The sequence below is a fragment of the Mercenaria mercenaria genome, chromosome 6 (assembly GCF_021730395.1).
Source record: "Mercenaria mercenaria strain notata chromosome 6, MADL_Memer_1, whole genome shotgun sequence".
NCBI classification, from domain to species: Eukaryota; Metazoa; Mollusca; class Bivalvia; order Venerida; family Veneridae; genus Mercenaria; species Mercenaria mercenaria.
This window is the reverse complement of record NC_069366.1, coordinates 31,609,901-31,633,812: the sequence shown is the minus strand read 5'-3', so window position 1 is coordinate 31,633,812 and position 23,912 is coordinate 31,609,901. Positions and strand designations below refer to the sequence as shown.

Genomic DNA, 23,912 nt, shown 5'->3' with positions numbered 1-23,912 from the left:
ATTCATTTTGATTAAAATCAGGGGAGGTAATCAGATATAAAACAAGAGGGTCATGATGACCCTGGATCGCTCACCTGAGTAATATGAGCTACATATTTCAAATGTCAAACTGATGATTTTTAGAAATTTTTTGGAATATATTCCGATATACAATCAAGTAACCCCTGGGGCGGGGCCAATTTTACCCCGGGGGTCATGATTTGAACAAAGTTTGTAGAAGTCTACTAGGTAATGTTAAATATCAAATATCTAGGATCTAGGCCTTCTGGTTTATTTTTAGCAAATTTATGAAGATTTCCCTATGTACAATCAAGTAACCCCTGGGGCTGTGTCAATTTGACCCTGGGGGGGGGGGGGGGCAAAATTTGAACAAATTTTGTAGAGGTCCACTAGGCAATTATACATGTCAAATATCTTAGCTCTAGGCCTTCTGGTTTATTTTTAGAAAATTTTGAAGATTTTTCTATGTCCAATCAAGTAACCACATGGGGCGGGGTCAATTTGACCCCAGGGGTCATGATTTGAACAAATTTTGTAGAAGTCTACTAGGTCATGCTACATGTCAAATATCTAAGCTCTAGGCCTTCTGCTTTATTTTTAGCAAATGAAGATTTTTCTATGTACCAAGTAACCACATGGGGCAGGGTCAATTTGACCCCGGGGGTCATGATTTGAACAAATTTTGTAGAGGTCCACTAGGCAATGCTACATGTGAAATATCTAAGCTTTAGGCCTTCTACTTTATTTTTAGAAATTTTTTGAAGATTTTCCTATGTAAAATCAAGTGACCCCTGGGGCAGGGTCAATTTTGACTCCGGGGATCATGATTTGCACAAATTTTGTAGAGGTCCACTAGGCAATGCTACATTTGAAATATCTAAGCTCTAGGCCTTCTGGTTTATTTTTAGAAAAATTTTGAAGATTGCCTATGTAAAATCAAGTGACCCCTGGGGCGGGGTCAATTTTGAATCGGGGGTCATGATTTGAACAAATTTTGTAGAGGTCCACTAGGCCATGCTACATGTCAAATATCTAAGCTCTAGAACTTCTGGTTTATTTTTAGCAAATGAAGATTTTTCTATGTACCAAGTAACCACATGGGGCAGGGTCAATTTGACCCCGGGGGTCATGATTTGAACAAATTTTGTAGAGGTCCACTAGGCAATGCTACATGTGAAATATCTAAGCTTTAGGCCTTCTACTTTATTTTTAGAAATTTTTTGAAGATTTTCCTATGTAAAATCAAGTGACCCCTGGGGCAGGGTCAATTTTGACTCCGGGGATCATGATTTGAACAAATTTTGTAGAGGTCCACTAGGCAATGCTACATTTGAAATATCTAAGCTCTAGGCCTTCTGGTTTATTTTTAGAAAAATTTTGAAGATTGCCTATGTAAAATCAAGTGACCCCTGGGGCGGGGTCAATTTTGAATCGGGGGTCATGATTTGAACAAATTTTGTAGAGGTCCACTAGGCCATGCTACATGTCAAATATCTAAGCTCTAGAACTTCTGGTTTATTTTAAGAAAATTTTGAAGATTTTTCTATGTACAATCAAGTAACCCCATGGGGCGGGGTCAATTTGACATCGGGGGTCATGATTTGAATAAATTTTGTAGAGGTCTACTAGGCAATGCTACATTTGAAATATCTAAGCTCTAGGCCCTCCGGTTTATTTTCAGAAAATTTTTGAAGATTTTCCTATGTAAAATCAAGTTACCCCTGGGGCAGGGTCAATTTTGAACCCGGGGGTCATGATTTGAATAAATTTTGTAGAGGTCCACTAGGCAATGCTACGTGTCAAATATCTAAGCTCTAGGCCTTCTGGTTTATTTTTTTTTTAAATTTTGAAGATTTTCTTATAGAAACCTATGTAAAATCAAGTGACCCCTGGGGCGGGGTCAATTTTGACCCCGGGGTCATGATTTGAACACTTTTAGTAGAGGTCCACTAGGAAATGCTACATGTCAAATATCTAAGCTCTAGGGATTCTGGTTTTTGAGAAGAAGATTTTTTAAGATTTCCCTATGTAAAATCAAGTGACCCGTGGGGCGGGGTCAATTTTGACCCCGGGGTCATGATTTGAACACACTTGGTAGAGGTCCACTAGGCAATGCTTCACACCAAATATCTAAGCTCTAGGCTTCTAGTTTTTGAGAAGAAGATTTTTAAAGTTTTTCCTTTCGGTTGCCATGGCAACCAGAGTTCTGCATGGAATTAAATTCTTTGAATAATTTTTGTAGAGCTTCACCCAAGGAATATTCCTGTGAAGTTTGGATGAAATTGGCCTAGCGGTTTATGAGATGTCGTTTAAAGTAAAAGTTTACGGACAACGGACGACGGACAGTGAGTGATCAGAATAGCTTACCCTGAGCCTTTGGCTCTTGTGAGCTAATAACTCCAGAACCTATGATTGGATCTGACAGATTCATCATGGAATCCAAAATTTATTGTTGTTGAAGATATTTTGCAAGTTTGTATCAAATCAAACCATAAATGAAGTCTCTATATGACTGCACGAGCCAAAATAGCAAATTTTGGTCCTTTAAGGGGCCGTAACTCTGAAACCCATGATGGGATCCGGCCAGTTTTCGAAAGGAACCGAGATATTATGCCCATACAAGTTGAGTGCAAGTTTGATTAAAATCAAATACAAAATGTGGTCTCTATCGTGTTCACAAGGAAATTGTGGACGGACGGACGGACGAAGGGTGATCACAAAAGCTCACCCTGTCACTACGCGACAGGTTAGCTAAAAAAGGAATGAATTTTTTGGAGGGGGGGGGGGTTGGAGGGGGAGCGGGTGTGACCAAGGCAAGGTGGTAACCAGGTGTGGGTACACAACTTTACATGTTTATAATAAATGTTCATGGAAAAGAATGAAAGAAGTTTAATGAAATTGTACCAATTGGATGGTTTGTTATGTACAAATCTGTGGATTTTTAAACAATTAAAGGGCAATAACTCTGAGGGGAAACTGAATCAAAAAAAACTTGACGGGCATCATCGCAGTATGTTGGTTCATGTTTATTTCAAGTTTTATGAAATTCTACCTGCTAGTTACTGAGAAATGGCTACGGACGGACATTTTTCATTAAATCAAGGGCAATAACTCTAAGGGATATTGACAAATCGAAAAAAAAACTTGACGGACATCATCGCAGTATGTTGGTTCATGTTTATTTCAAGTTTCATGAAATTCTACCTGCTAGTTACTGAGAAATGGCTACGGACGGACATTTCTGGGCATTTTCTATTAAATCAAGGGCAATAACTCTAAGGAAAATTGACCAATCCAAAAAAAAACAAGAGGACCATGATGGTCCTGAATCGCCTACCTGTTCCCACATGACCCAGTTTTGAGTATGACGTCGTTTTTTCTATTATTTGACATAGTGACCTAGTTTTTGAGCTCATGTGACCCAGTTTTGAACTTGACCTAGATATCATCAAGATAACAAGAGGACCATGATGGTCCTGAATCGCTCACCTGTCCCCACATGACCCAGTTTTAAACCGAGTATGATGTCGTTTTTTTCTATTATTTGACATTGTGACCTAGTTTTTGAGCTCATGTGACCCAGTGTTGAATCTGACCTAGAGATCAAGATAAAAGTTTTAACCAATTTTCATGAAGATCCATTGAAAAATATGGCATCTAGAGAGGTCACGAGATTTTTTATTATTTGACCTACTGACCTAGTTACTGACAGCATGTGACCCAGTTTCGAACTTGACCTAGATATCATTAAGGTGAACATTCTGACCAATTTTCATGAAGATCCATTCAAAAGTATGGCCTCTAGAGAGGTCACAAGGTTTTTCTATTTAAAGACCTACTGACCTAGTTTTTGATGCAGTTGATCCAGTTTCGAACTTAACCTAGATATCATCAAGATGAACTTTCAGACCAACTTTCATACAGATCCCATTAAAAAAAATATGGCCTCTAGAGAGGTCACAAGGTTTTTGTATTATTTGACCTACTGACCTAGTTTTTGACAACACGTGACCAAGTTTCGAACCTGACCTAGATATCATCAAGATGAACATTCTGACTTACTTTCATGAAGATCCATTGAAAAGTATGGCCTCTAGAGAGGTCACAAGGTTTTTCTATTTGTTAGACCTACTGACCTAGTTTTTGATCGCTATTGATCCAGTTTCAAACTTGACCTAGATATCATCAAGATAAACATTCTGACCAATTTTCATATAGATCCCATGAAAAATATGGCCTCTAGAGAAGTCACAAGGTTTTTATGTTATTTGACCTACTGACCTAGTTATTAATGGCATGTGACCCAGTTTCAAACTTGACCTAGATATCATCTAGGTGAACATTCTGACCAATTTTCATGAAGATCCATTCAGAAGTATGGCCTCTAGAGAGGTCACAAGGTTTTTCTATTTTTAGACCTACTGACCTAGTTTTGATCGCAGTTGACTCAGTTTCGAACTTGACCTAGATATCATCAAGAGGAACATTCTGACTAAATTTCATACAAATACCATGAAAAATATGGCCTCTAGAGAGGTCACAGGTTTTTTTTTATTATTTGACCTACTGACCTAGTTTTTGAAGGCACGTGACCCGGTTTCGAACTTGACCTAGATATCATCAAGGTAAATATTCTGAATCACTTTCATGAAGATCCATTGAAAAGTATGACCTCTAGAGAGGTCACAAGGTTTTTCTATTTTTAGACCTACTGACCTAGTTTTTGATCGCAGTTAACCCAGTTTCGAATTTGACCTAGATATCATCAAGATAAACATTCTGACCAACTTTCATAAAGATCCCATGAAAAATGTGACCTCTAGAGTGGTCACAAGCAAAAGTTTACGCACGCAGGCACGGACGCTGCGCGATCACAAAAGCCCACATTGTCACTTTGTGACATGTGAGCTAAAAATTCTGACCAATTTTCATGAAGATCCATTGAAAAATATGGCCTCTAGAGAGGTCACAAGGTTTTTCTATTATTTGACCTATTGACCTAGTTTTCGAAGGTACGCGACCCTGTTTTGAACTTGACCTATCTATCTATCTTCCATATAGTCAAACCCCTGCTGGGGACCTAGACTTTGCGCGTCAACTAGCAAGAATGTTAAAATGAGTAAAAAAAAGTAGTAGTAAAAAGAAAGAAGGAGAATGGTTAAAAACAGGTTAAAAATAGGGCAGGTGTATTTAAGGTGAGATGTGCTCAATCTGGATTACAGCCTGACTGAACACTGGCCCAGACGAGTTGACAACATCTGAGGGCAAGGCATTCCAATGATATACTGTTCTAGGAAAGAATGAAAATTTATGATAGTTGGATGAGGGTGAAACTTGAACGAATGCATGGGAATGAGTGGTTCTGGTTCTGGAAGACCTAGTGTTGGGGGTTAGGTAGTCCGGTAGTGGGATGGCGACCTGGTTATGCAAGATGTTATAAAACATAACCAGGCGCTGGTCAATGCGACGGAGTGCAAGGTGTCGCCAATTTAGGGAAGTCAGCATGTTTTCTACACTGGATGTACGGCCGTAATCGCGCTTGGCCCAGCGTGCAGTCCTGCGCTGCACAGTCTCAAGCTAATCAATAAGAGTTTCAGAGTGGGGGGACCACACAGTGGAACTGCACTCCAGCTGGGGCCGTACAAGTGTTTTGTATGCTTGTGATTTTAACCATTCTGAGTGCACTTTGATGTTACATCTTAGGAAACCCAATGTTTGATTTGCTTTTTTGGTGATGTTGTCAATGTGGTCATTCCATGTAAGGTTGTGTGATATAGTTATGCCAAGGTATTTTGCAGATGGTACTGTTTGTAAGATGGTTTTGTGTAAAAGGTACTGTGTTGGTATAGGTGTTTTACGCTTAGTGATCTGTAATACTTGGCATTTAGACGGATTGAATTTCATGTCCCATTTTGTTTCCCAGAATTCCAGTTGCTTAAGTCTTGCTGTAGTAGGCTTGAATGGGAAGAGACATTCAGAGAAAGGTAGATGGTCGTGTCATCGGCAAAGAGTCGAACTTTAGAGTGTTTAACAGATTCAGGTAGATCGTTGATACAGATAAGAAATAAGAGAGCTAGATATCATCAAGGTGAACATTCTCACTAATTTTCATGAAGATCTCATGAAAAAATATGGCCTCTAGAGAGGTCACAAGGTTTTTCTATTTTTATACCTACTGGCCTAGTTTTTGACCGCATGTGACCCAGTTTCGAAACTGACCTAGATATCATCAAGGTGAACATTCTGACCAATTTTCATGAAGATCCATTCAGAAGTATGGCCTCTAGAGAGGTCACAAGGTTTTTCTATTTTTAGACCTACTGACCTAGTTTTTGACCGCAGTTGAATTAGTTTCGAACTTGACCTAGATATCATCAAGAGGAACATTCTGACTAAATTTTATACAATATACCATGAAAAATATGGCCTCTAGAGAGGTTACAGGTTTTTTTTTTAATTATTTGACCTACTGACCTAGTTTTTGAAGGCACGTGACCCGGTTTCGAACTTGACCTAGATATCATCAAGATGAACTTTCAGACCAATTTTCATACAGATCCCATGAAAAATATGGCCTCTAGAGAGGTCACAAGGTTTTTCTATTATTTGACCTACTGACCTAGTTTTTGACAACACGTGACCAAGTTTCAAACCTGACCTAGATATCATCAAGGTGAACATTCTGACTTACTTTCATGAAGATCCATTGAAAAGTATGGCCTCTAGAGAGGTCACAAGGTTTTTCTATTTTTAGACCTACTGACCTAGTTTTTGACCGCTGTTGATACAGTTTCGAACTTGACCTAGATATCATCAAGATAAAAATTCTAACCAATTTTCATATAGATCCCATGAAAAATATGGCCTCTAGAGAAGTCACAAGGTTTTTATATTATTTAACCTACTGACCTAGTTATTGATGGCATGTGACCCAGTTTCGAACTTGACCTAGATATCATCAAGGTGAACATTCTGACCAATTTTCATGAAGATCCATTCAGAAGTATGGCCTCTAGAGTGGTCACAAGGTTTTTCTATTTTTAGAACTACTGACGTAGTTTTTGACCGCAGTTGACTCAGTTTCGAACTTGACCTAGATATCATCAAGAGGAACATTCTGACTAAATTTCATACAGATACCATGAAAAATATGGCCTCTAGAGAGGTCACAGGTTTTTTATTATTATTTGACCTACTGACCTAGTTTTTGAAGGCACGTGACCCGGTTTCGAACATAACATAGATATCATCAAGGTAAACATTCTGAATAACTTTCATGAAGATCCATTGAAAAGTATGACCTCTAGAGAGGTCACAAGGTTTTTCTATTTTTAGACCTACTGACCTAGTTTTTGGTCGCAGTTGACCCAGTTTCGAACTTGACCTAGATATCATCAAGATAAACATTCTGACTAACTTTCATAAAGATCCCATGAAAAATGTGACCTCTAGAGTGGTCACAAGCAAAAGTTTACGCACGCAGGCACTGACGCTGCGCGATCACAAAAGCCCACATTGTCACTTTGTGACGTGTGAGCTAAAAATTCTGAAGGTACGTGACCCTGTTTTGTTTGTTTGTTTGTTTTGGGTTTAACGCCGTTTTTCAACAGTATTTCAGTCATGTAACGGCGGGCAGTTAACCTAACCAGTGTTCCTGGATTCTGTACCAGTACAAACCTGTTCTCCGTAAGTAACTGCCAACTTCCCCACATGAATCAGAGGTGGAGGACTAATGATTTCAGACACAATGTCGTTTATCAAATAGTCACGGAGAACATACGCCCCGCCCGAGGATCGAACTCACGACCCCGCGATCCGTAGACCGACGCTCTACCTACTGAGCTAAGCGGGCGGGCTTGACCCTGTTTTGAACTTGACCTATCTATCTATCTTCCATATAGTCAAACCCCTGCTGGGGACCTAGACTTTGCGCGTCAACTAGCAAGAATGTTAAAATGAGTAAAAAAAAGTAGTAGTAAAAAGAAAGAAGGAGAATGGTTAAAAACAGGTTAAAAATAGGGCAGGTGTATTTAAGGTGAGATGTGCTCAATCTGGATTACAGCCTGGCCCAGACGAGTTGACAACATCTGAGGGCAAGGCATTCCAATGATATACTGTTCTAGGGAAGAATGAAAATTTATGATAGTTGGATGAGGGTGAAACTTGAACGAATGCCTGGGAAGGAGTGGTTCTGGTTCTGGAAGATCTAGTGTTGGGTGTTAGGTTGTCCGGTAGTGGGATGGCGACCTGGTTATGCAAGATGTTATAAAACATAACCAGGCGCTGGTCAATGCGACGGAGTGCAAGGTGTCGCCAATTTAGGGAAGTCAGCATGTTTTCTACACTGGATGTACGGCCGTAATCGCGCTTGGCCCAGCGTGCAGTCCTGCGCTGCACAGTCTCAAGCTAATCAATAAGAGTTTCAGAGTGGGGGGACCACACAGTGGAACTGCACTCCAGCTGGGGCCGTACAAGTGTTTTGTATGCTTGTGATTTTAACCATTCTGAGTGCACTTTGATGTTACATCTTAGGAAACCCAATGTTTGATTTGCTTTTTTGGTGATGTTGTCAATGTGGTCATTCCATGTAAGGTTGTGTGATATAGTTATGCCAAGGTATTTTGCAGATGGTACTGTTTGTAAGATGGTTTTGTGTAAAAGGTTCTGTGTTGGTATAGGTGTTTTACGCTTAGTGATCTGTAATACTTGGCATTTAGACGGATTGAATTTCATGTCCCATTTTGTTTCCCAGAATTCCAGTTGCTTAAGTCTTGCTGTAGTAGGCTTGAATGGGAAGAGACATTCAGAGAAAGGTAGATGGCCGTGTCATCGGCAAAGAGTCGAACTTTAGAGTGTTTAACAGATTCAGGTAGATCGTTGATACAGATAAGAAATAAGAGAGCTAGATATCATCAAGGTGAACATTCTCACTAATTTTCATGAAGATCTCATGAAAAAATATGGCCTCTAGAGAGGTCACAACGTTTTTCTATTTTTATACCTACTAGCCTAGCTTTTGACCGCATGTGACCCAGTTTCGAAACTGACCTAGATATAATCAAATTGAACATTCAGACCAATTTTCATGAAGATCCATTGAAAAATATGGCCTCTAGAGAGGTCAAAAGATTTTTCTAATTTTAGACCTACTGACCTAGTTTTTGACCGCAGTTGACCCAGTCTCAAACTTGACCTAGATATCATCAAGATGAACATTCAGACCAACTTTCATACAGATCTCATGTAAAGTATGGCCTCTAGAGAGGTCACAAGGTTTTTTTTATTATTTGACCTACTGACCTACTTTTTGATGGCACGTGACCCAGTTTCAAACCTGACCTAGATATCATCAAGGTGAACATTCTGACTAACTTTCATGAAGATCCGTTCAAGGGTATGGCATCAAGAGAGGTCACAATGTTTTTCTATTTAAAGACCTACTGACCTAGTTTTTGATCGCAGTTGACCCAGTTTCAAACTTGACCTAGATATCATCAAGATAAACATTCAGACCAACTTTCATATAGATCCCATGAAAAATATGGCCTCTAGAGAGGTCACAAGGTTTTTTCATTATTTGACCTACTGACCTACTTTTTGAAGGCACATGACCCACTTTCGAATTTGACCTAGATATCATCAAGATGAACATCCTGACCAATTTTTATGAAGATCCATTCACAAGTATGGCCTCTAGAAAGGTCACAAGGTTTTTCTATTTTTAGACCTACTGACCTAGTTTTTGACCGCACGTGACCCAGTTTCAAACTTGACCTAGATATCATCAAGATGAACATTCAGACCAACTTTCATACAGATCCCATGAAAAATATGGCCTTTAGAGAGGTCACAAGGTTTTTCTATTATTTGACCTAATGACCTAGTTTTTGAGGGCACGTGACCCAGTTTCGAACTTGACCTAGATATCATCAAGTCGAACATTCTGACCAATTTTCATGAAGATCTTATGAAAATACAGCCTCTAGAGAGGTCACAAGGTTTTTCTATTTTTAGACCTACTGACCTAGTTTTTGACCGCACGTGACCCAGTTTCGAACTTGACCTAGATATCATCAAGGTAAACATTCTGACTAACTTTCACAAAGACCCCATGAAAAATGTGACCTCTAGAGTGGTCACAAGCAAATATTTACGCACGGACGGACGACGCGCAATCACAAAAGCTCACCTTGTCAGTTTGTGACAGGTGAGCTAAAATCTAGACGGCCATCATCGCAGTATGTTGGTTCATGTTTATTTCAAGTTTCATGAAATTCTACCTGCTAGTTACTGAGAAATGGCTGCAGACGGACACACACACGGAAAATGCCATTTCAATACCCCCCTCCCGATTTCATCGGCAGCGGATAGTAAATTCACAGTACGGTAAAACGAGTATGGAAAAAATGCCCATGCAGTAAAATCAAGGGAAAGCACCATTTTTTAAGAATAAAACCAAGCCAGTTGTTTGTGTTATTATATATTGCACAGGGCATCATTTTATAAAAACATTTCACATGTAATAAAATTCCATTTGTTAATATATATGAACTCTCAACATGACAACAACCTTAAAACTATCATTCTGTAAGTTTCTGTAAGAGCTAGGTAAAATCTAATACACTAAATAAAACACAAAACACGTATCATAACAATAAACAGAAAGTTTTCCTTCACAGATGTACATATATATTTTTTCTTGGCCAAACTTGTGTTCTTTAACTGCGATTTTTTTTCTTAATCAAAAACGACTATATGACAAGTAAACACTTTCTGAATGGGCTGTCAGTCAATAATTTTGACTATATGACTACTGACCAGCAAGCCATTCAGTAAAAGTTTTATTACATGTCACTAGACATAAATTTCCATAATGTTTTTCTTTAAGTCTTGACTCTGGCTCAGCATTACACACCTGTCAATAACACAAAATCCGGACCTGCAATTTGTACAAAAGACACCTGGAACGTCTTTTCAAGCCTGTCAGTAAAAAAAAAACACTTCTGAAACTAAATTACTCTACAGTAAATCTTGTTAAAATGTAAAATATGGGTATTTAAAAGAAGAAACTTCATACAACCTTTAAGAACTATTCTCGTCTTAAGAACACTCAAGGTGGCCAACCCACTTGACTTTATGATATCGTACACACTGTGGAAGTCGCTCGATTCAGGTTTCATATTTGCTTATAATTTCCTTATTACTTGACAAATTTTGATAAAATAAAAAGCGCCGACGACAGGAAAATGGATGCCTTAAAGTGACAGAAATTCTTGAAAGTTTTCTCAAACGCTTTGCCAAATTTTGTTTCATGGACCATTTGTGTAGATAACATTCACACTGGAATTTGAGCAAAGTGTTTGAAGACAGTACTGACTGAGCATGGCAGACGTTTTGTGCAGAGGAAAGCACTGGTTTTTCTTTATTTGACACAGTTTTATTCAAATCTATCGAGTAACAAGGAAATAACAACAAAGAACAAGAGCACCGCCTTGCGGGTGCTGACGCTCATCTGATTTTTTTGTATAATAGAAATATTGTCCTATCCATGATTTTCTAAGTCTAAAAAGGGCCATCATTCTTGCAAAAAGCAAGACAGAGTTATGTTTCTTGACGTATAGCGTCCGCTTATGATGGTGATAAACTGTTGCAAGTTTTAAAGCAATAGCTTTGACAGTTTATGAGAAAAGTTGACTTAAACATAATACTCAACCAAGAAAATGATTTTCTAAGTCCAAAAGGGGCAATAATTATTGCAAAATGCAGGATGGAGTTATGTTGCTTGCTGTACAGGGTCAGCTTATGATGGTGAACAAGTGTTGCAAGTTTCAAAGCAATAGCTTTGATAGTTTAAGAGAAAAAGTTGACCTAAACATAAAACTTAACCAAGAAATTTAATATTTTCTAAGTCCAAAAGGGGCCATAAATCTTACAAAAAGCAGGATGGAGTTATGTTTCATGCTGTACAGGGTCAGCTTATGATGGTGAACAACAGTTGCAAGTTTTAAGGCAATAGCTTTGATAGTTTAGGAGAAAAGCTGACCTAAACATAAAACTTAACCAAGAAAACTGATTTTCTTAGTCCAAAAGGGGCAATAATTCTTGCAAAAAGCAGGATGGAGTTATGTTTCTTGATGTACAGGGTCAGCTTATGATGGCGAACAAGTGTTGCAAGTTTCAAAGCAATACCTTTGATAGTTTAGGAGAAAAGTTGACCTAAACATAAAACTTAACCAAGAAATCTGATATTTTCTAAGTACAAAAGGGGCCATAAATCTTGCAAAAAGCAGGATGGAGTTATGTTTCTTGCTATACAGGGTCAGCTTATGATGGTGAACAAGTGTTCAAAGTTTCAAAGCAATAGCTTTGGTAGTTTAGGAGAAAAGCTGACCTTAACATAAAACTTAACCAGGCAACGCCGACGCAGACGCCAACGCCGACAACCGCACAAGTGATGACAGTAACTCATCATTTTTTTTCAACAAGAGCTGTCTCCATAGGATGACTCATGCCTCCGATGGCACTCTGAATGATTAGTTATGGCCGATGTTAGAGTTTAGGACCTTCGACCTACGGAGCTGGGCCTTGCGTGCGACACGTCTTACTGTGCCACACATTTGTGCGTAGTTATTATAAAATCCATGCATGAATGACAAAGATATGGACCGGACACGCCCACCAATGCACTATCATGAAAAATGACCTTTAACATCTAATTGTGACCTTGACCTTTGAGCTACGGACCTGGGTCTTGCGTGCGACACGTCGTCTTACTGTGGTACACATTCATGCCGAGTTATTTGAAATTCCATCCATGAATGACAAAGATATGGACCTGACACGCCCATCAATGCACTACCCTTTAATGTCTAAGTGTGACCTTGACCTCTGAGCTACGACCTGGGTCTTATGCGTGACACGTCGTCTTACTGTGGTACACATTCATGCCAAGTTATTTGAAAATCCATCCATCGATGACAAAGATATGGACCGGACACGCCCATCAATGCACTATCCTTTAACGTCTAAGTGTGACCTTGACCTTTGAGCTACGGACCTGGGGCCTTGCGCATGACACGTCGTCTTACTGTGGTACACATTCAAGCCAAGTTATTTCAAAACCCATCCATAGACGACAAAGATATGGACCGGACACGAAGATTGCAGACAGACTGACAAACCGACAGACGGTTCAAAAACTATATGTCTCCCTTTGGGGGCATAAAAAATCAGATGAGCTAAAAATGTTACATAAATCGCGCATTTTTACCCGTGTGTACGATATCGTAGTCACGTTGGTTGGCCACCCCGACTCTGGTAAAAGCAGGGCCTGGACAAACCAAAGTATCGAACATTGTAGAGAATGGTAAGCACTGATGTAATCACAAAGCAGTCTGAAAGACAGCTATATCCCCCGCCCCTGTTATGGATAGTTAAAGGGTTGATGGTATTGGGTGGAAGCATTCACAATGTTAAATATATTTTATAGTCCATATACGACGGAGATACAGAGCGGACACAAAATGGAAGGCTCAAACCTTTGACCTTGAGTTGTGACCTTGACCTTGAGCCAACATGGCTGACTCATGAGTTCTGCACATCGTCTTGATGAGGTGATCATTTGACCCAAGTTTCATGAAAATCCTTCAAGGGGTTTAGGAGATACAGAGCGGACACAAAATGGAAGGCTCAAACCTTTGACCTTAAGTTGTGACGACCTTGAGCTGACTTTGCTGACTCATGAGTTCTGCATATCGTCTTGATGAGGTAATCATTTGAACTTTCATGAAAATTCTTCAAGGGGTTTCGGAGATACAGAGCGGACACAAAATGGAAGGCTCAAACCTTTGACCTTGAGTCAACATGGCTGACTCATGAGTTCTGCATATCGTCTTGATGAGGTGATCATTTGACCCAAGTTTCATGAAAATTCTTCAAGGGGTGTAAGTTATATGGAGCAGACACAACGGACGGACGGAGACCATTCCTATAACCACCCACCATTTATGGCGGAGGATTAAAAGCACAAACTACACAGCTAAATAGAATATTAGTAAGTGAAGTGTGTGTGGGTTTAACGTCTTTTTCAACAATTTTTCAGTCATATAAACGACCGTTAGTAAGTGAAGTCTTCCAGGGATGCCCAGTATGTCCTAGGCATTACACACCTTAAATAAACAAATCATTCTCTGTCTATGTTTTTATAATAGGAAACTAAAATACTCTTATACCAAACATACCATGTAAGTTTAAATAAAACAAGTTAAAACAAAACATAAATCAGAGAACATATCTATTGTTGTACTGCCAAATTGTTGCACCAATGTTGCTTCTTTTCAACTTCAACGAAAACTGGGACTGCTGCCTAAAGAAGGTGAATTCCTCAAGCTTTTATTTCCCCAGGTTTCACAGTTAGTCACAAATAAGACCCAAGGAATAGCAGAGTTATCTTTCACACAAATGGATTTATATGACACAAAACAGCCTTGATAAAAAGAATATCACATGCTGATAGAACATGGCATTTTACTGTTTCTAATGTACCTGTGGCAAAGCTTCATATGATTACTTGTACCTACAACTATTTGGCAGTACAGCACTAGGTATAAAATAATTTGATTGCCCTATTTAACAGAGGTTTTTTGCTAAATTTCTTTTTAGATCCTGGACAACAGTATCATGTATCATTCTAAATAACAGCATGAATGGTTTATGAACCTTTTTTGAATTATTTAAGTACCAGCATTTAGAATAAAAAATATTAATTTTCAAAACTATTGTGAGTTAACAATTTAACCAGTGATTCTCATAAAATTAAAAACAAGAATCGCTCGCCTGTCCACACGCAACCCAGTTCATTGTGGCTAAGTTTCATTGAAAACCACTAAGTAGTTTCACTATTTTTAGACCTACTGACCTAGTTTTTGACCGCACGTGACCAGGTTTCGAACTTGACCTAGATATCATCAAGGTTAACATTCTGACCAATTTTCATGAAGATCCATTGAAAAAATATGGCCTCCAGGGAGGATTTTCTATTTTTAGACCTAGTTTTGGACCGCACATGACCCAGTTTCAAACTAGACCTAGATATCATCAAGATGAACATTCTAACCAACTTTCATAAAGATCCCATGAAAAATGTGACCTCTAGAGTGGTCACAAGCAAAAGTGTACGCACGGACGGATGCACAGATGACGGACGCCGTGTGATCACAAAAGCTCACCTTGTCACTTTGTGACAGGTGAGCTAAAAATAATAAGATTACTATTTTGGCCATTCCTTTCGATTAAACTACAGGAGCACTTTTGAAGGAATTATACAATTTGTACTTCATTCTTGAGCAATTAAGGAAAACAATCTCGCTAAACACTTAAGTTGGTGAACCAAAAAAGTAGATAAAATTCTAAATTACAAACATAACAAATAAGCTGCCCCCAACATTTTAAGCAGATAATCAGATTTATATATCAATGCAAGACAACAACAATATTACAACATAAAAGTTCTGCTTAAAAAATATTTAATCCATAGAAACATTATAAATAATAATGATGCAAAATTTTCTTTTCCATGTTTGTTCTCTTTTTTTAATATGTCAGATATGGTTTTGTTGTGTTTAAAGTCACGTCAAAACGATTTAAGCCATACGTTGACCCCGGCGGAAGAAGACCAAATGTGCCCCTCTGGACATTAATTACCATCCTGAAAAAAAAAAACAACTATCGTTTGATCAACCAAATCCATATTTTTTTTGTAAAATAAAGCTTTAATTTGGAAGATTCTGATATATGTTATACATTATTTTTATGGTCTCCACATGTGTAGTTCTCTTTGAATTTGTACTATATCTTTAATAATGTAACAGTCACTACTAACATTTATGTCTAAAATGTATTTTCTCTGTGTAAATTTCTGGCCCATGACAATTTTGAATATATCATTTTTCTAAACTTTAAAAATAATAACATGGAAATGTTGATTTAATGCTCACTAAAAAAATCATGAAGTGCATGAACAATCCATTGACAAATTACTGTAAGTCAAAATTCATATCTTGTTAATATTTTGGTGGCGATGTGGCTGAAACCTAAAATGGGCAAATGTTAAGAAATCATATTTTGATGTCAAATTCAAAACCAATCAAGATATATTGAAAATTTAAAAAATTTCCTATTACCACCCTTTTTAGAATGATGTACAATGCAAAGTGTTGTCTGATATTCAAAGAGAAATCAAGGAAATAGCCTGTTACAGAAAAAGTGGATCAAAAAGTAGGTAACAAATAATATACCTGTTCAAGTCATGTTCCTATCTATTTCATAAATCAAAACTAGAGCTGCTTTTGAGAAAAGCACATGTCTCCCACAACTGCCTAATCATTTTGTGATTCAAAGTGGTTTGGGTGAGTGGTTCCTATAGTGATTCAAAGTGGTTTGGGTGAGTGGTTCCTATAGTGATTCAAAGTGGTTTGGGCGTGTGGTTCCGATCAGTAATCCAAGGGCCATAATTCGAAAGTGCCTGGGCCAATTTGGCTAGTTATCGAACTTGGCTGAGGACTTATTGGCAAACACATTTTGTTCAAGTTTGGTGAAGATCGGATGAGAATGTTCGACTTAGTGTGGACAAGATTTGTGACAGACACTCACACACACACACACAGACAGGAGTAAACCAATATGTCTCCCACACCACTGTGTGGCGGGAGACATAATAAGTTGAAAACAAAATAGTGATAATAACACTTACTATTCAAAGACAAAATATAGAAACAAGAGTTGCCCGAGGACAGCAACTCTCGGCTTTTCGACAGCCTTGTCACTAAAGAAAGTTAAGTGAATGAATACGAAAGTCGAAAAAGAAGCACAGATTCATAGAAATGCGAAAAAAATTATGGAACCTGTGCATTTCAAGTCAGAATATCATAATGAATAAATATGTGACCTTTCGATCCATTCCTGTAAGTGGATACTGAGGTATCAGCTTACTTACAAAATTAACAAAATCAAATGCTGACATCAATGCATGGGTGAGTGCAATAGCTCTACCTATTCTTTGAAAAGTCAAGCTAAAAACAGATTTCATATCCTATATAAGCAACAAATATTTTACAACAGAATTAACAAACATAAGAACATTAAAATCAGGGCATATAACATCTCTTACAAACACTTTATCATAAAATTCATATAAAAAAAAATCAACAAATCTAATTTAGCTAAGCAGTTCTTGAACAAATAAAAATCAAAAACAATACAATATAACACATTTAGGTTTACAGTAAAATGGGTCCCACTAAAATTTTTCTCCACCAGCAACAGCTAAGTTTGTATTTCCACGGTTTTTGCTATATGTAAGTGTAAGAAATGCAATATTATGGCACATAATTTTACTACTCACTTTGGGGTTTTATTTTATTTACATTAAAGCCAGAGTAAAGAATTATTACATATACTGTAAAACCAGTATCAATCGTGGGCGACTGCTTTTTGGGGATATCCTTGTTTCGTCAATTCTCGAAATTTAATTCATATGAACAAATGAAAGCTCTTGTATTTTATATGCAAAAGTTGAAATTCACTAATTCATATCACGAAGAGTTAGCTGTTTTTTCCAAAAATTGCAAAATTTCATGCCCACAAAACTAATTGATTTGACAATATGTAATTAAACCAGCTCAACATGTATGACCTTGCTAATACAGAATCATTACTTTTAAATAACAACAAGTCTTTTTCTAGAATTACGACAAAAAATGGTAGTGAAAAAGTGAAAACAGCAATGCATAACATTAATAATTGGTGGATTCTATCATATCTTTTTACCAGTATAAAGCCAAACTTTCTGATCATATTATGCCTGAAGTCTCTGTCAAAATTATAGACTAAAGTCTCGGTTGTGTTTTACTCGCTGCCATCTTTCAAACGCGGAAGTGAAAACATTTAATTTAATTTAATATTTGACTGACACAATCCATTAAAACCTGTTACGTGCTTTCAAGTCAATTTTTAACTGATAATACCCTGTATCAAGAAGCACTTTTTCTGTAAGAGTATGTACAGGAAAGTATGACTGTTCAGTGTGCTCTAACTATAGTCTCACTAACAAAATGAATGACTGTTCAATATGCTCCACCTATAGTCTCATTAACAAAACAATGGCAATACACAACAAATTTATCTGCAAAAAAATTCATTCTATTCCTACAACAGAGGAATTACCAAAAAAAGTCTAAGAGCTGAAAAGCATACTGGAATCTCCTTAATATTGTAGTGATAGTAGGTTTATAGGCCACTTCCAACAGCCTTACTGTTGGGTTAACTCTTTAGCGACGTGGTTAGTGTCCACCTACGGACCACGAGGTCCGGGGTTCAAGCCCCAGTATGGACCCTGGTATTTTCTCTTCCAGGGTTTACTTTAATATTCAAAGGGAACTTTTTTTTTTTTTTTTGATTTCGTGTAAGCATCAAACTACGACATTAAATCCCAATGAACAACGGAAGTTCCAATTCTTTTATCTTAAGTGCCAATCCAAGAAATTATTTCCTCAAGAAACCACTTAAACTTTATACCCATGATATTAAATGATTTTACAGTAGTCCATATCTGATCACCCAGTAAGTAAATTGCAACTTTCACATGTTAGCTCACATTTAACATAAACTTTAAAAATTAAATGTACAAGATAAATATGATTAACACTTCAATATCAGCATTTGATTTGTTATAATTCAAACTTCAGCCGAGATCAAATGTGTAAAAATGTCTGTTGAATAACATGTTTCAAGTAACAGGAACTTTAATCCTGTCACTTTCATCTTTTCTTTCTACATATAAAACTAGAAAAAAATTCATATTATGTGACATGTAAAATGTATGTTTGAAGCACATTTGACTGCAGTTGATTGAGGACTTAGTCTTTGTATCAATTATTGTAAAACCCTTAATTTCATGACATGAAGTGTCAATAGCAACTTTAAGGGGATACAATTTCATGGAATTTTATTTCTTAAAGATAAAACAAATAGGAAATTTGTTTACTGGGATTTAATTCAGTGTAACGACTCACCTACAAAATCTTTAAAAATAGTCCGCACTTGAACTTAATCATTTAACTATAACTGCAAAACAATGATAAAAATGTTTTAATTTGTTTTGAGTAAATGACTGCAACAAACACTTAAAGGGACATGCCTCTAGACTTATATCAATTTTTTTTTAATTTAGAAAATACTTTAAACTAAAAATTAAGTCAAAGCGAAATGGTTCCATTATTTTTTGTATTTATTTATAAATACACTTGTGAGCAATCACTTATGTAAATTGTGTAGAAAAACTAACTTTCATAGACTCACTTATGTAAACTGCAAAAATTGTAGAAAAAATCACTATCATTTAAGTGAGTATATTTAGTAAATTCTAATATTTAGTTGTGCCCTATATCAGAGTCATTAACATTATCAATATACATGTATCAGAGAGGCTATACATTTTACAATTTCTTGATATCTGGTGTACATATGCAATTCCCTTTAAGGTCCTTCAGAAACTCATAGTTTTACTGGTACAGGTATTCATGTCCTTAATTTATGTCAGGCACAAACTGGCATATGGATAAAACCACTGGCCATCTGTGAGATAGCGGAGTGGAAAGAATTTTCTAACAGCATTTAAAATTATACTAGTAAGACCATGGCCCCAATTTCACGAAAATACTTAACTTTGTTAATTGACTCAAGTAGGCTGATTTGCTGAAGTTTTTACCTTTCTTAAACAAATTAACATTCTTAACTAACTTAAGTATTTTCGTGAAATCCGGGCCTGGAAGTGTTTGTGAGCATACAATTTGAATCTTCAACCTTAAAACATTTGCTCTAAACAAGAGGGCTATGATGGCCCTATATATCGCTCACCAGAGTTGATCTGGCCTACTGACCTAGCTTTTTACCACACATGAGCCAGTTTCAAATTTAACCTTGAGATCATCAAGACAAACATTCTGACCAAGTTTCATAAAGATTGAGTCACAACTGTAGCCTTTAGAGTGTTCACAAACTTTTCCTTTGATTTGACCATGTGAATTTGTTTTTGACCCTAAATGACCCAAATTAAAACTTGATCCAGAGATCATCAAGACAAACATTCTGACCAAGTTTCATTAAGATTGGGTCACAAATGCGGCCTCTAGAATGTTCACAAGCTTTTCCTTTGATCTGGCCTACTGACCTAGTTTTTGACCCCACATGTCCCAGTTTCGAACTTTACCTAGAAATCATCAAGACAAACAATCTAATCAAGTTTCATACAGATTGGGTCAAAACATTGGCCTCTAGAGCGTTCACAAGCTTTTCCTTTGATCTGGCCTACTGACCTACTTTTTGACGGACGCTGGACAATGACCGGTCACAATAGCTCACCTTGAGCACTTTGTGCTCTGGTGAGCTAAAAATGATATGCTATATTTGTATAAGCCAAAACAGAAGTTTTTCATGAACAATCAGATCTCTTCATAAGAGACAATTTTGGAACAAATAACACCAATGATATATACCAATGTTTCCATCTCGTATCTTATGTACAGTCCACCTTTATACATATGAAAATTAAACTGGATGTATATTTCATGTTCTATTTACAGTGAGTATGTTTGAAAATAAATAATGGTACATGTGTATGATATGGCATAATCTACAGGCCTATGTTAATGTGTTGACATAGTAAACACACACTAAATTTTGTATCTATGTACTAATTTACACATGTATGTAATGACATGCACTATAGGACGAATTTGCTTTATATACATGTATGTGATGACATGATGTACAAATACTAAAGTATGTAAATGTGAACTAATGTGTAAACTCAACTAAATGAAGGAAATGTGTGCATATATGCATGCATACAATGAAAATATGTTCTCACACAACATATGAAATTTAAACAGACAGAATCTATGTCAAAGACAATTGCTTATTAATTCTATACAAGAATGAACTACAATGAAACACCACTCACTCTACAACAAATGGCTCCAGCTTCCAGACTATCTCGAGCACCTTGTGAGGTCATGGGCTGTTCTTCTCACATTTTCTATTTTTAGGATCGCTTAAAACAGCGAATATCTCTGGCAGCTTGCCATCTCTTTGTGACCTAGAGTGATTGCAGTTTGATGGTATGTCATTTTAACCTTTATTCTGCTAAATTTCTAAAATGGACTGGTCCATCATTCAATTTGGGCAGTACCATTTATTATTTAAAGGGATGTTTACCGAAATTTACTGACTGAATAGCGAACAGTGCAGACCATGATCAGCCTGCACGGACGTGCAGGCTGATCTTGGTCTGCACTGGTCGCAAAGGCAGAATCACTTGCCAACAACAGGCTAAAGGTTAAGACATTACTTATATCTGTGTCATAATAGAATTAATTTAGATCTGATTTGTTTGTAAGTAGTTTAGTTCCTTGACATTAGGAAATTAATTTTCAAATGCTTCTTCTTCAGATAAATAATGTTCATATTGGTTTAACTCAAGAACAATTATTTTTCACAATGATCTTATTACAGAACTCCTTTTAAATGCTTTACACACATTTCAATAATTACTTTTCCCATGGACCATTACTGCTAGCCATTTCTTCTCCTATAGTCCTCACTGAAAGCTATTACTTTTCCAATAGATCTAACTGCTAGCCATTTCTTCTCTGATGGTTCTCACTGAAAACCATTACTTTTCCCATGGACCTAACAGCTAGCCATTTCTTCTACGGTTCTCACTGAAAACCATTACTTTTCCCATGGACCTAACTGCCAGCCATTTCCTCTCCTATGGTACTCACTGAAAACCATTACTTTTCCCATGGACCTAACTGCTAGCCATTTCTTCTACGGTCCTCACTGAAAACCATTACTTTTCCCATGAACCTAATTGCTAGCCATTTCTTCTCCAATGGTCCTTACTGGAGGCCATTGCTTTCCCTATGGCTGCCACTATTAGCTATTCCCTTTTCCAAGGTTATCACTCTAAGCATTACCTTTTCCTAAGGTTATCACAACAAGCATTTACTACTTCCAAGGTTCTCACTTTAAACAGTATATCAATGGTTCTGATTTATTTTAGTTGTTGCTTTCACATTATCCTTGCGGTTTAAATTCAATATACCAGTATATTATGTTTCTTTCAAATGGTTCTCATGACAGACTAAAATTTTGGCAAAATATTTATGTATACATGTAGTTCCTGTGAGAGACTTAAAGTAATTGCTTCTTACATCATTTTATGCCATTAAGATTTCAAGTAATCACTTTTAACAGATTTTTAATGACTGAATATTTTTCACCTCAAGGTTTAGATAATATGAAACTTCCTTCACACATTATGAATATTTTTCACCACAAGTTTCAGACTACATGAAAATTCCTTCACACATTATGAATAACTTTCACCACAAGTTTCAGACTACATGAAAATTCCTTCACACATAATGAATATCTTTCACCACAAGTTTCAGACAACATGAAAATTCCTTCACATGTTATGAATATCTTTCACCACAAGGTTCAGACAATATGAAAATTCCTCCTCACCAATATTTCAAATACTTCTACAAATGGTTTTGATTGCATGGCAATATGACTCACTACCATTCACATGGCTCTGCCGACCAAGTCCTGAGACCAATACTGTACACAAGGTTCACAATGACTCCCTAGGCTTTGCAGAAATGAGAAGTTCTTTCACACGTTCCGTGGTTGGACCCCAGCGCTGAAATCCAGCATCATTTTGTAGAAACACGACTAATGTTCCATGCACTGCTTTGAAATTCATATCATCTCTGTAAAACAAAAGCAAAGTCATTTATATAATGCTTGCAACTGCTTTATTAGCAATAAAAATTGTAGAAAAAATCTTTCATGAGATAGTACTTTTTGATAGGAGCGTTTAAATGCTTTTTTACCAGTTTAACCTTTACCCTGCTAAATTTCTAAATTGGACTGGTCCATCATTCAGTTTGGGCCGTACCATTTATTATTCAAAGGGATGTTCACTGAAAATTAACTAGCAGAATAGCGAACAGTGCAGACCATGATCAGCCTGCACGGATGTGCAGGCTGGTCTTGGTCTGCACTGGTCGCAAAGGCAGACACACTGCCGCCAGCAGGCTTAAGGTTAATTTATTTATGAATTTGACCATGAGGCCGTAAGAACTGGTTTGACGCCCGATCATTTCACCCAACATGTTCTTTTGAAGCAAAAAGGTGAAGTAAATATGCCTCTATGCAAATTCCATAAGATATAAGCCAAACAACCAATCAGAATTAAGAAGCCAAAATGGGTCAAAGTACATGACAATGAGACCTAAACATACAGTAACAAGTGAAATGCAGTTAATTGTGAACAGTATTTTTAGAGCCATTCTAAGGCTAACTTGTAAAAGGGCAAAGTGAACGGCATTCTCTGATTAGAGCCTGTGGAATCTTTTGTTTATTTGGGGGTTTTACGCCATCTTTCAACAGTATTTCAGTTAAATAACTTCGGGCAGGTAACCTAACCAGTGTTCCTGGATTCTTTACCAGTACAAACCTTTTCTCCACAAGTAACTGCCAGACGAACGATTTTAAACACAATGTCTTCTATGAAATCGTCATAGAGAACACACGCCCTGCCCGAAGATCAAACTCCCTATTGAGCTAAACAGATTTTAACCATACAGGACTGTCACAGCTTCTATTCGTCTTTCATACATTATATACAGTTTTTTAACACTGCTGTGATGCTAAAATACAATCGTCTTACCCTTCCCTCTAACATTGTAAACAGTAAATATGATTAACTTGTAACTTTCCAATATAAAACAGATGTCAAGTCTCAATTACTTTAACTATTATATCTGATGACTTTTATCAAG

The 23,912-nt window shown here is 37.1% G+C and overlaps 1 protein-coding gene across 2 annotated transcripts in view; it reads right to left on the bottom strand.

The window, feature by feature from the left end:
- Positions 1-10,464: 10,464 nt before the first annotated feature.
- The window catches only part of LOC123549245 (mRNA (2'-O-methyladenosine-N(6)-)-methyltransferase-like), a 36,571-nt gene continuing 23,123 nt past the window's right edge, over positions 10,465-23,912 (bottom strand). The window contains exons 13-14 of one of the 2 annotated variants that reach the window (XR_008371306.1): positions 21,020-22,838; positions 10,465-15,706 (exon numbers count right to left, since the gene is read on the bottom strand). Coding sequence is in view for 1 of the 2 variants with exons in the window: in XM_045337170.2 (XP_045193105.1) it covers positions 22,700-22,838 (139 nt within the window). In the remaining variant the exon portion in view is untranslated. Of the gene's footprint in view, positions 22,839-23,912 lie in introns of both variants that reach the window. The other variant, XM_045337170.2, reaches the window with a different exon arrangement.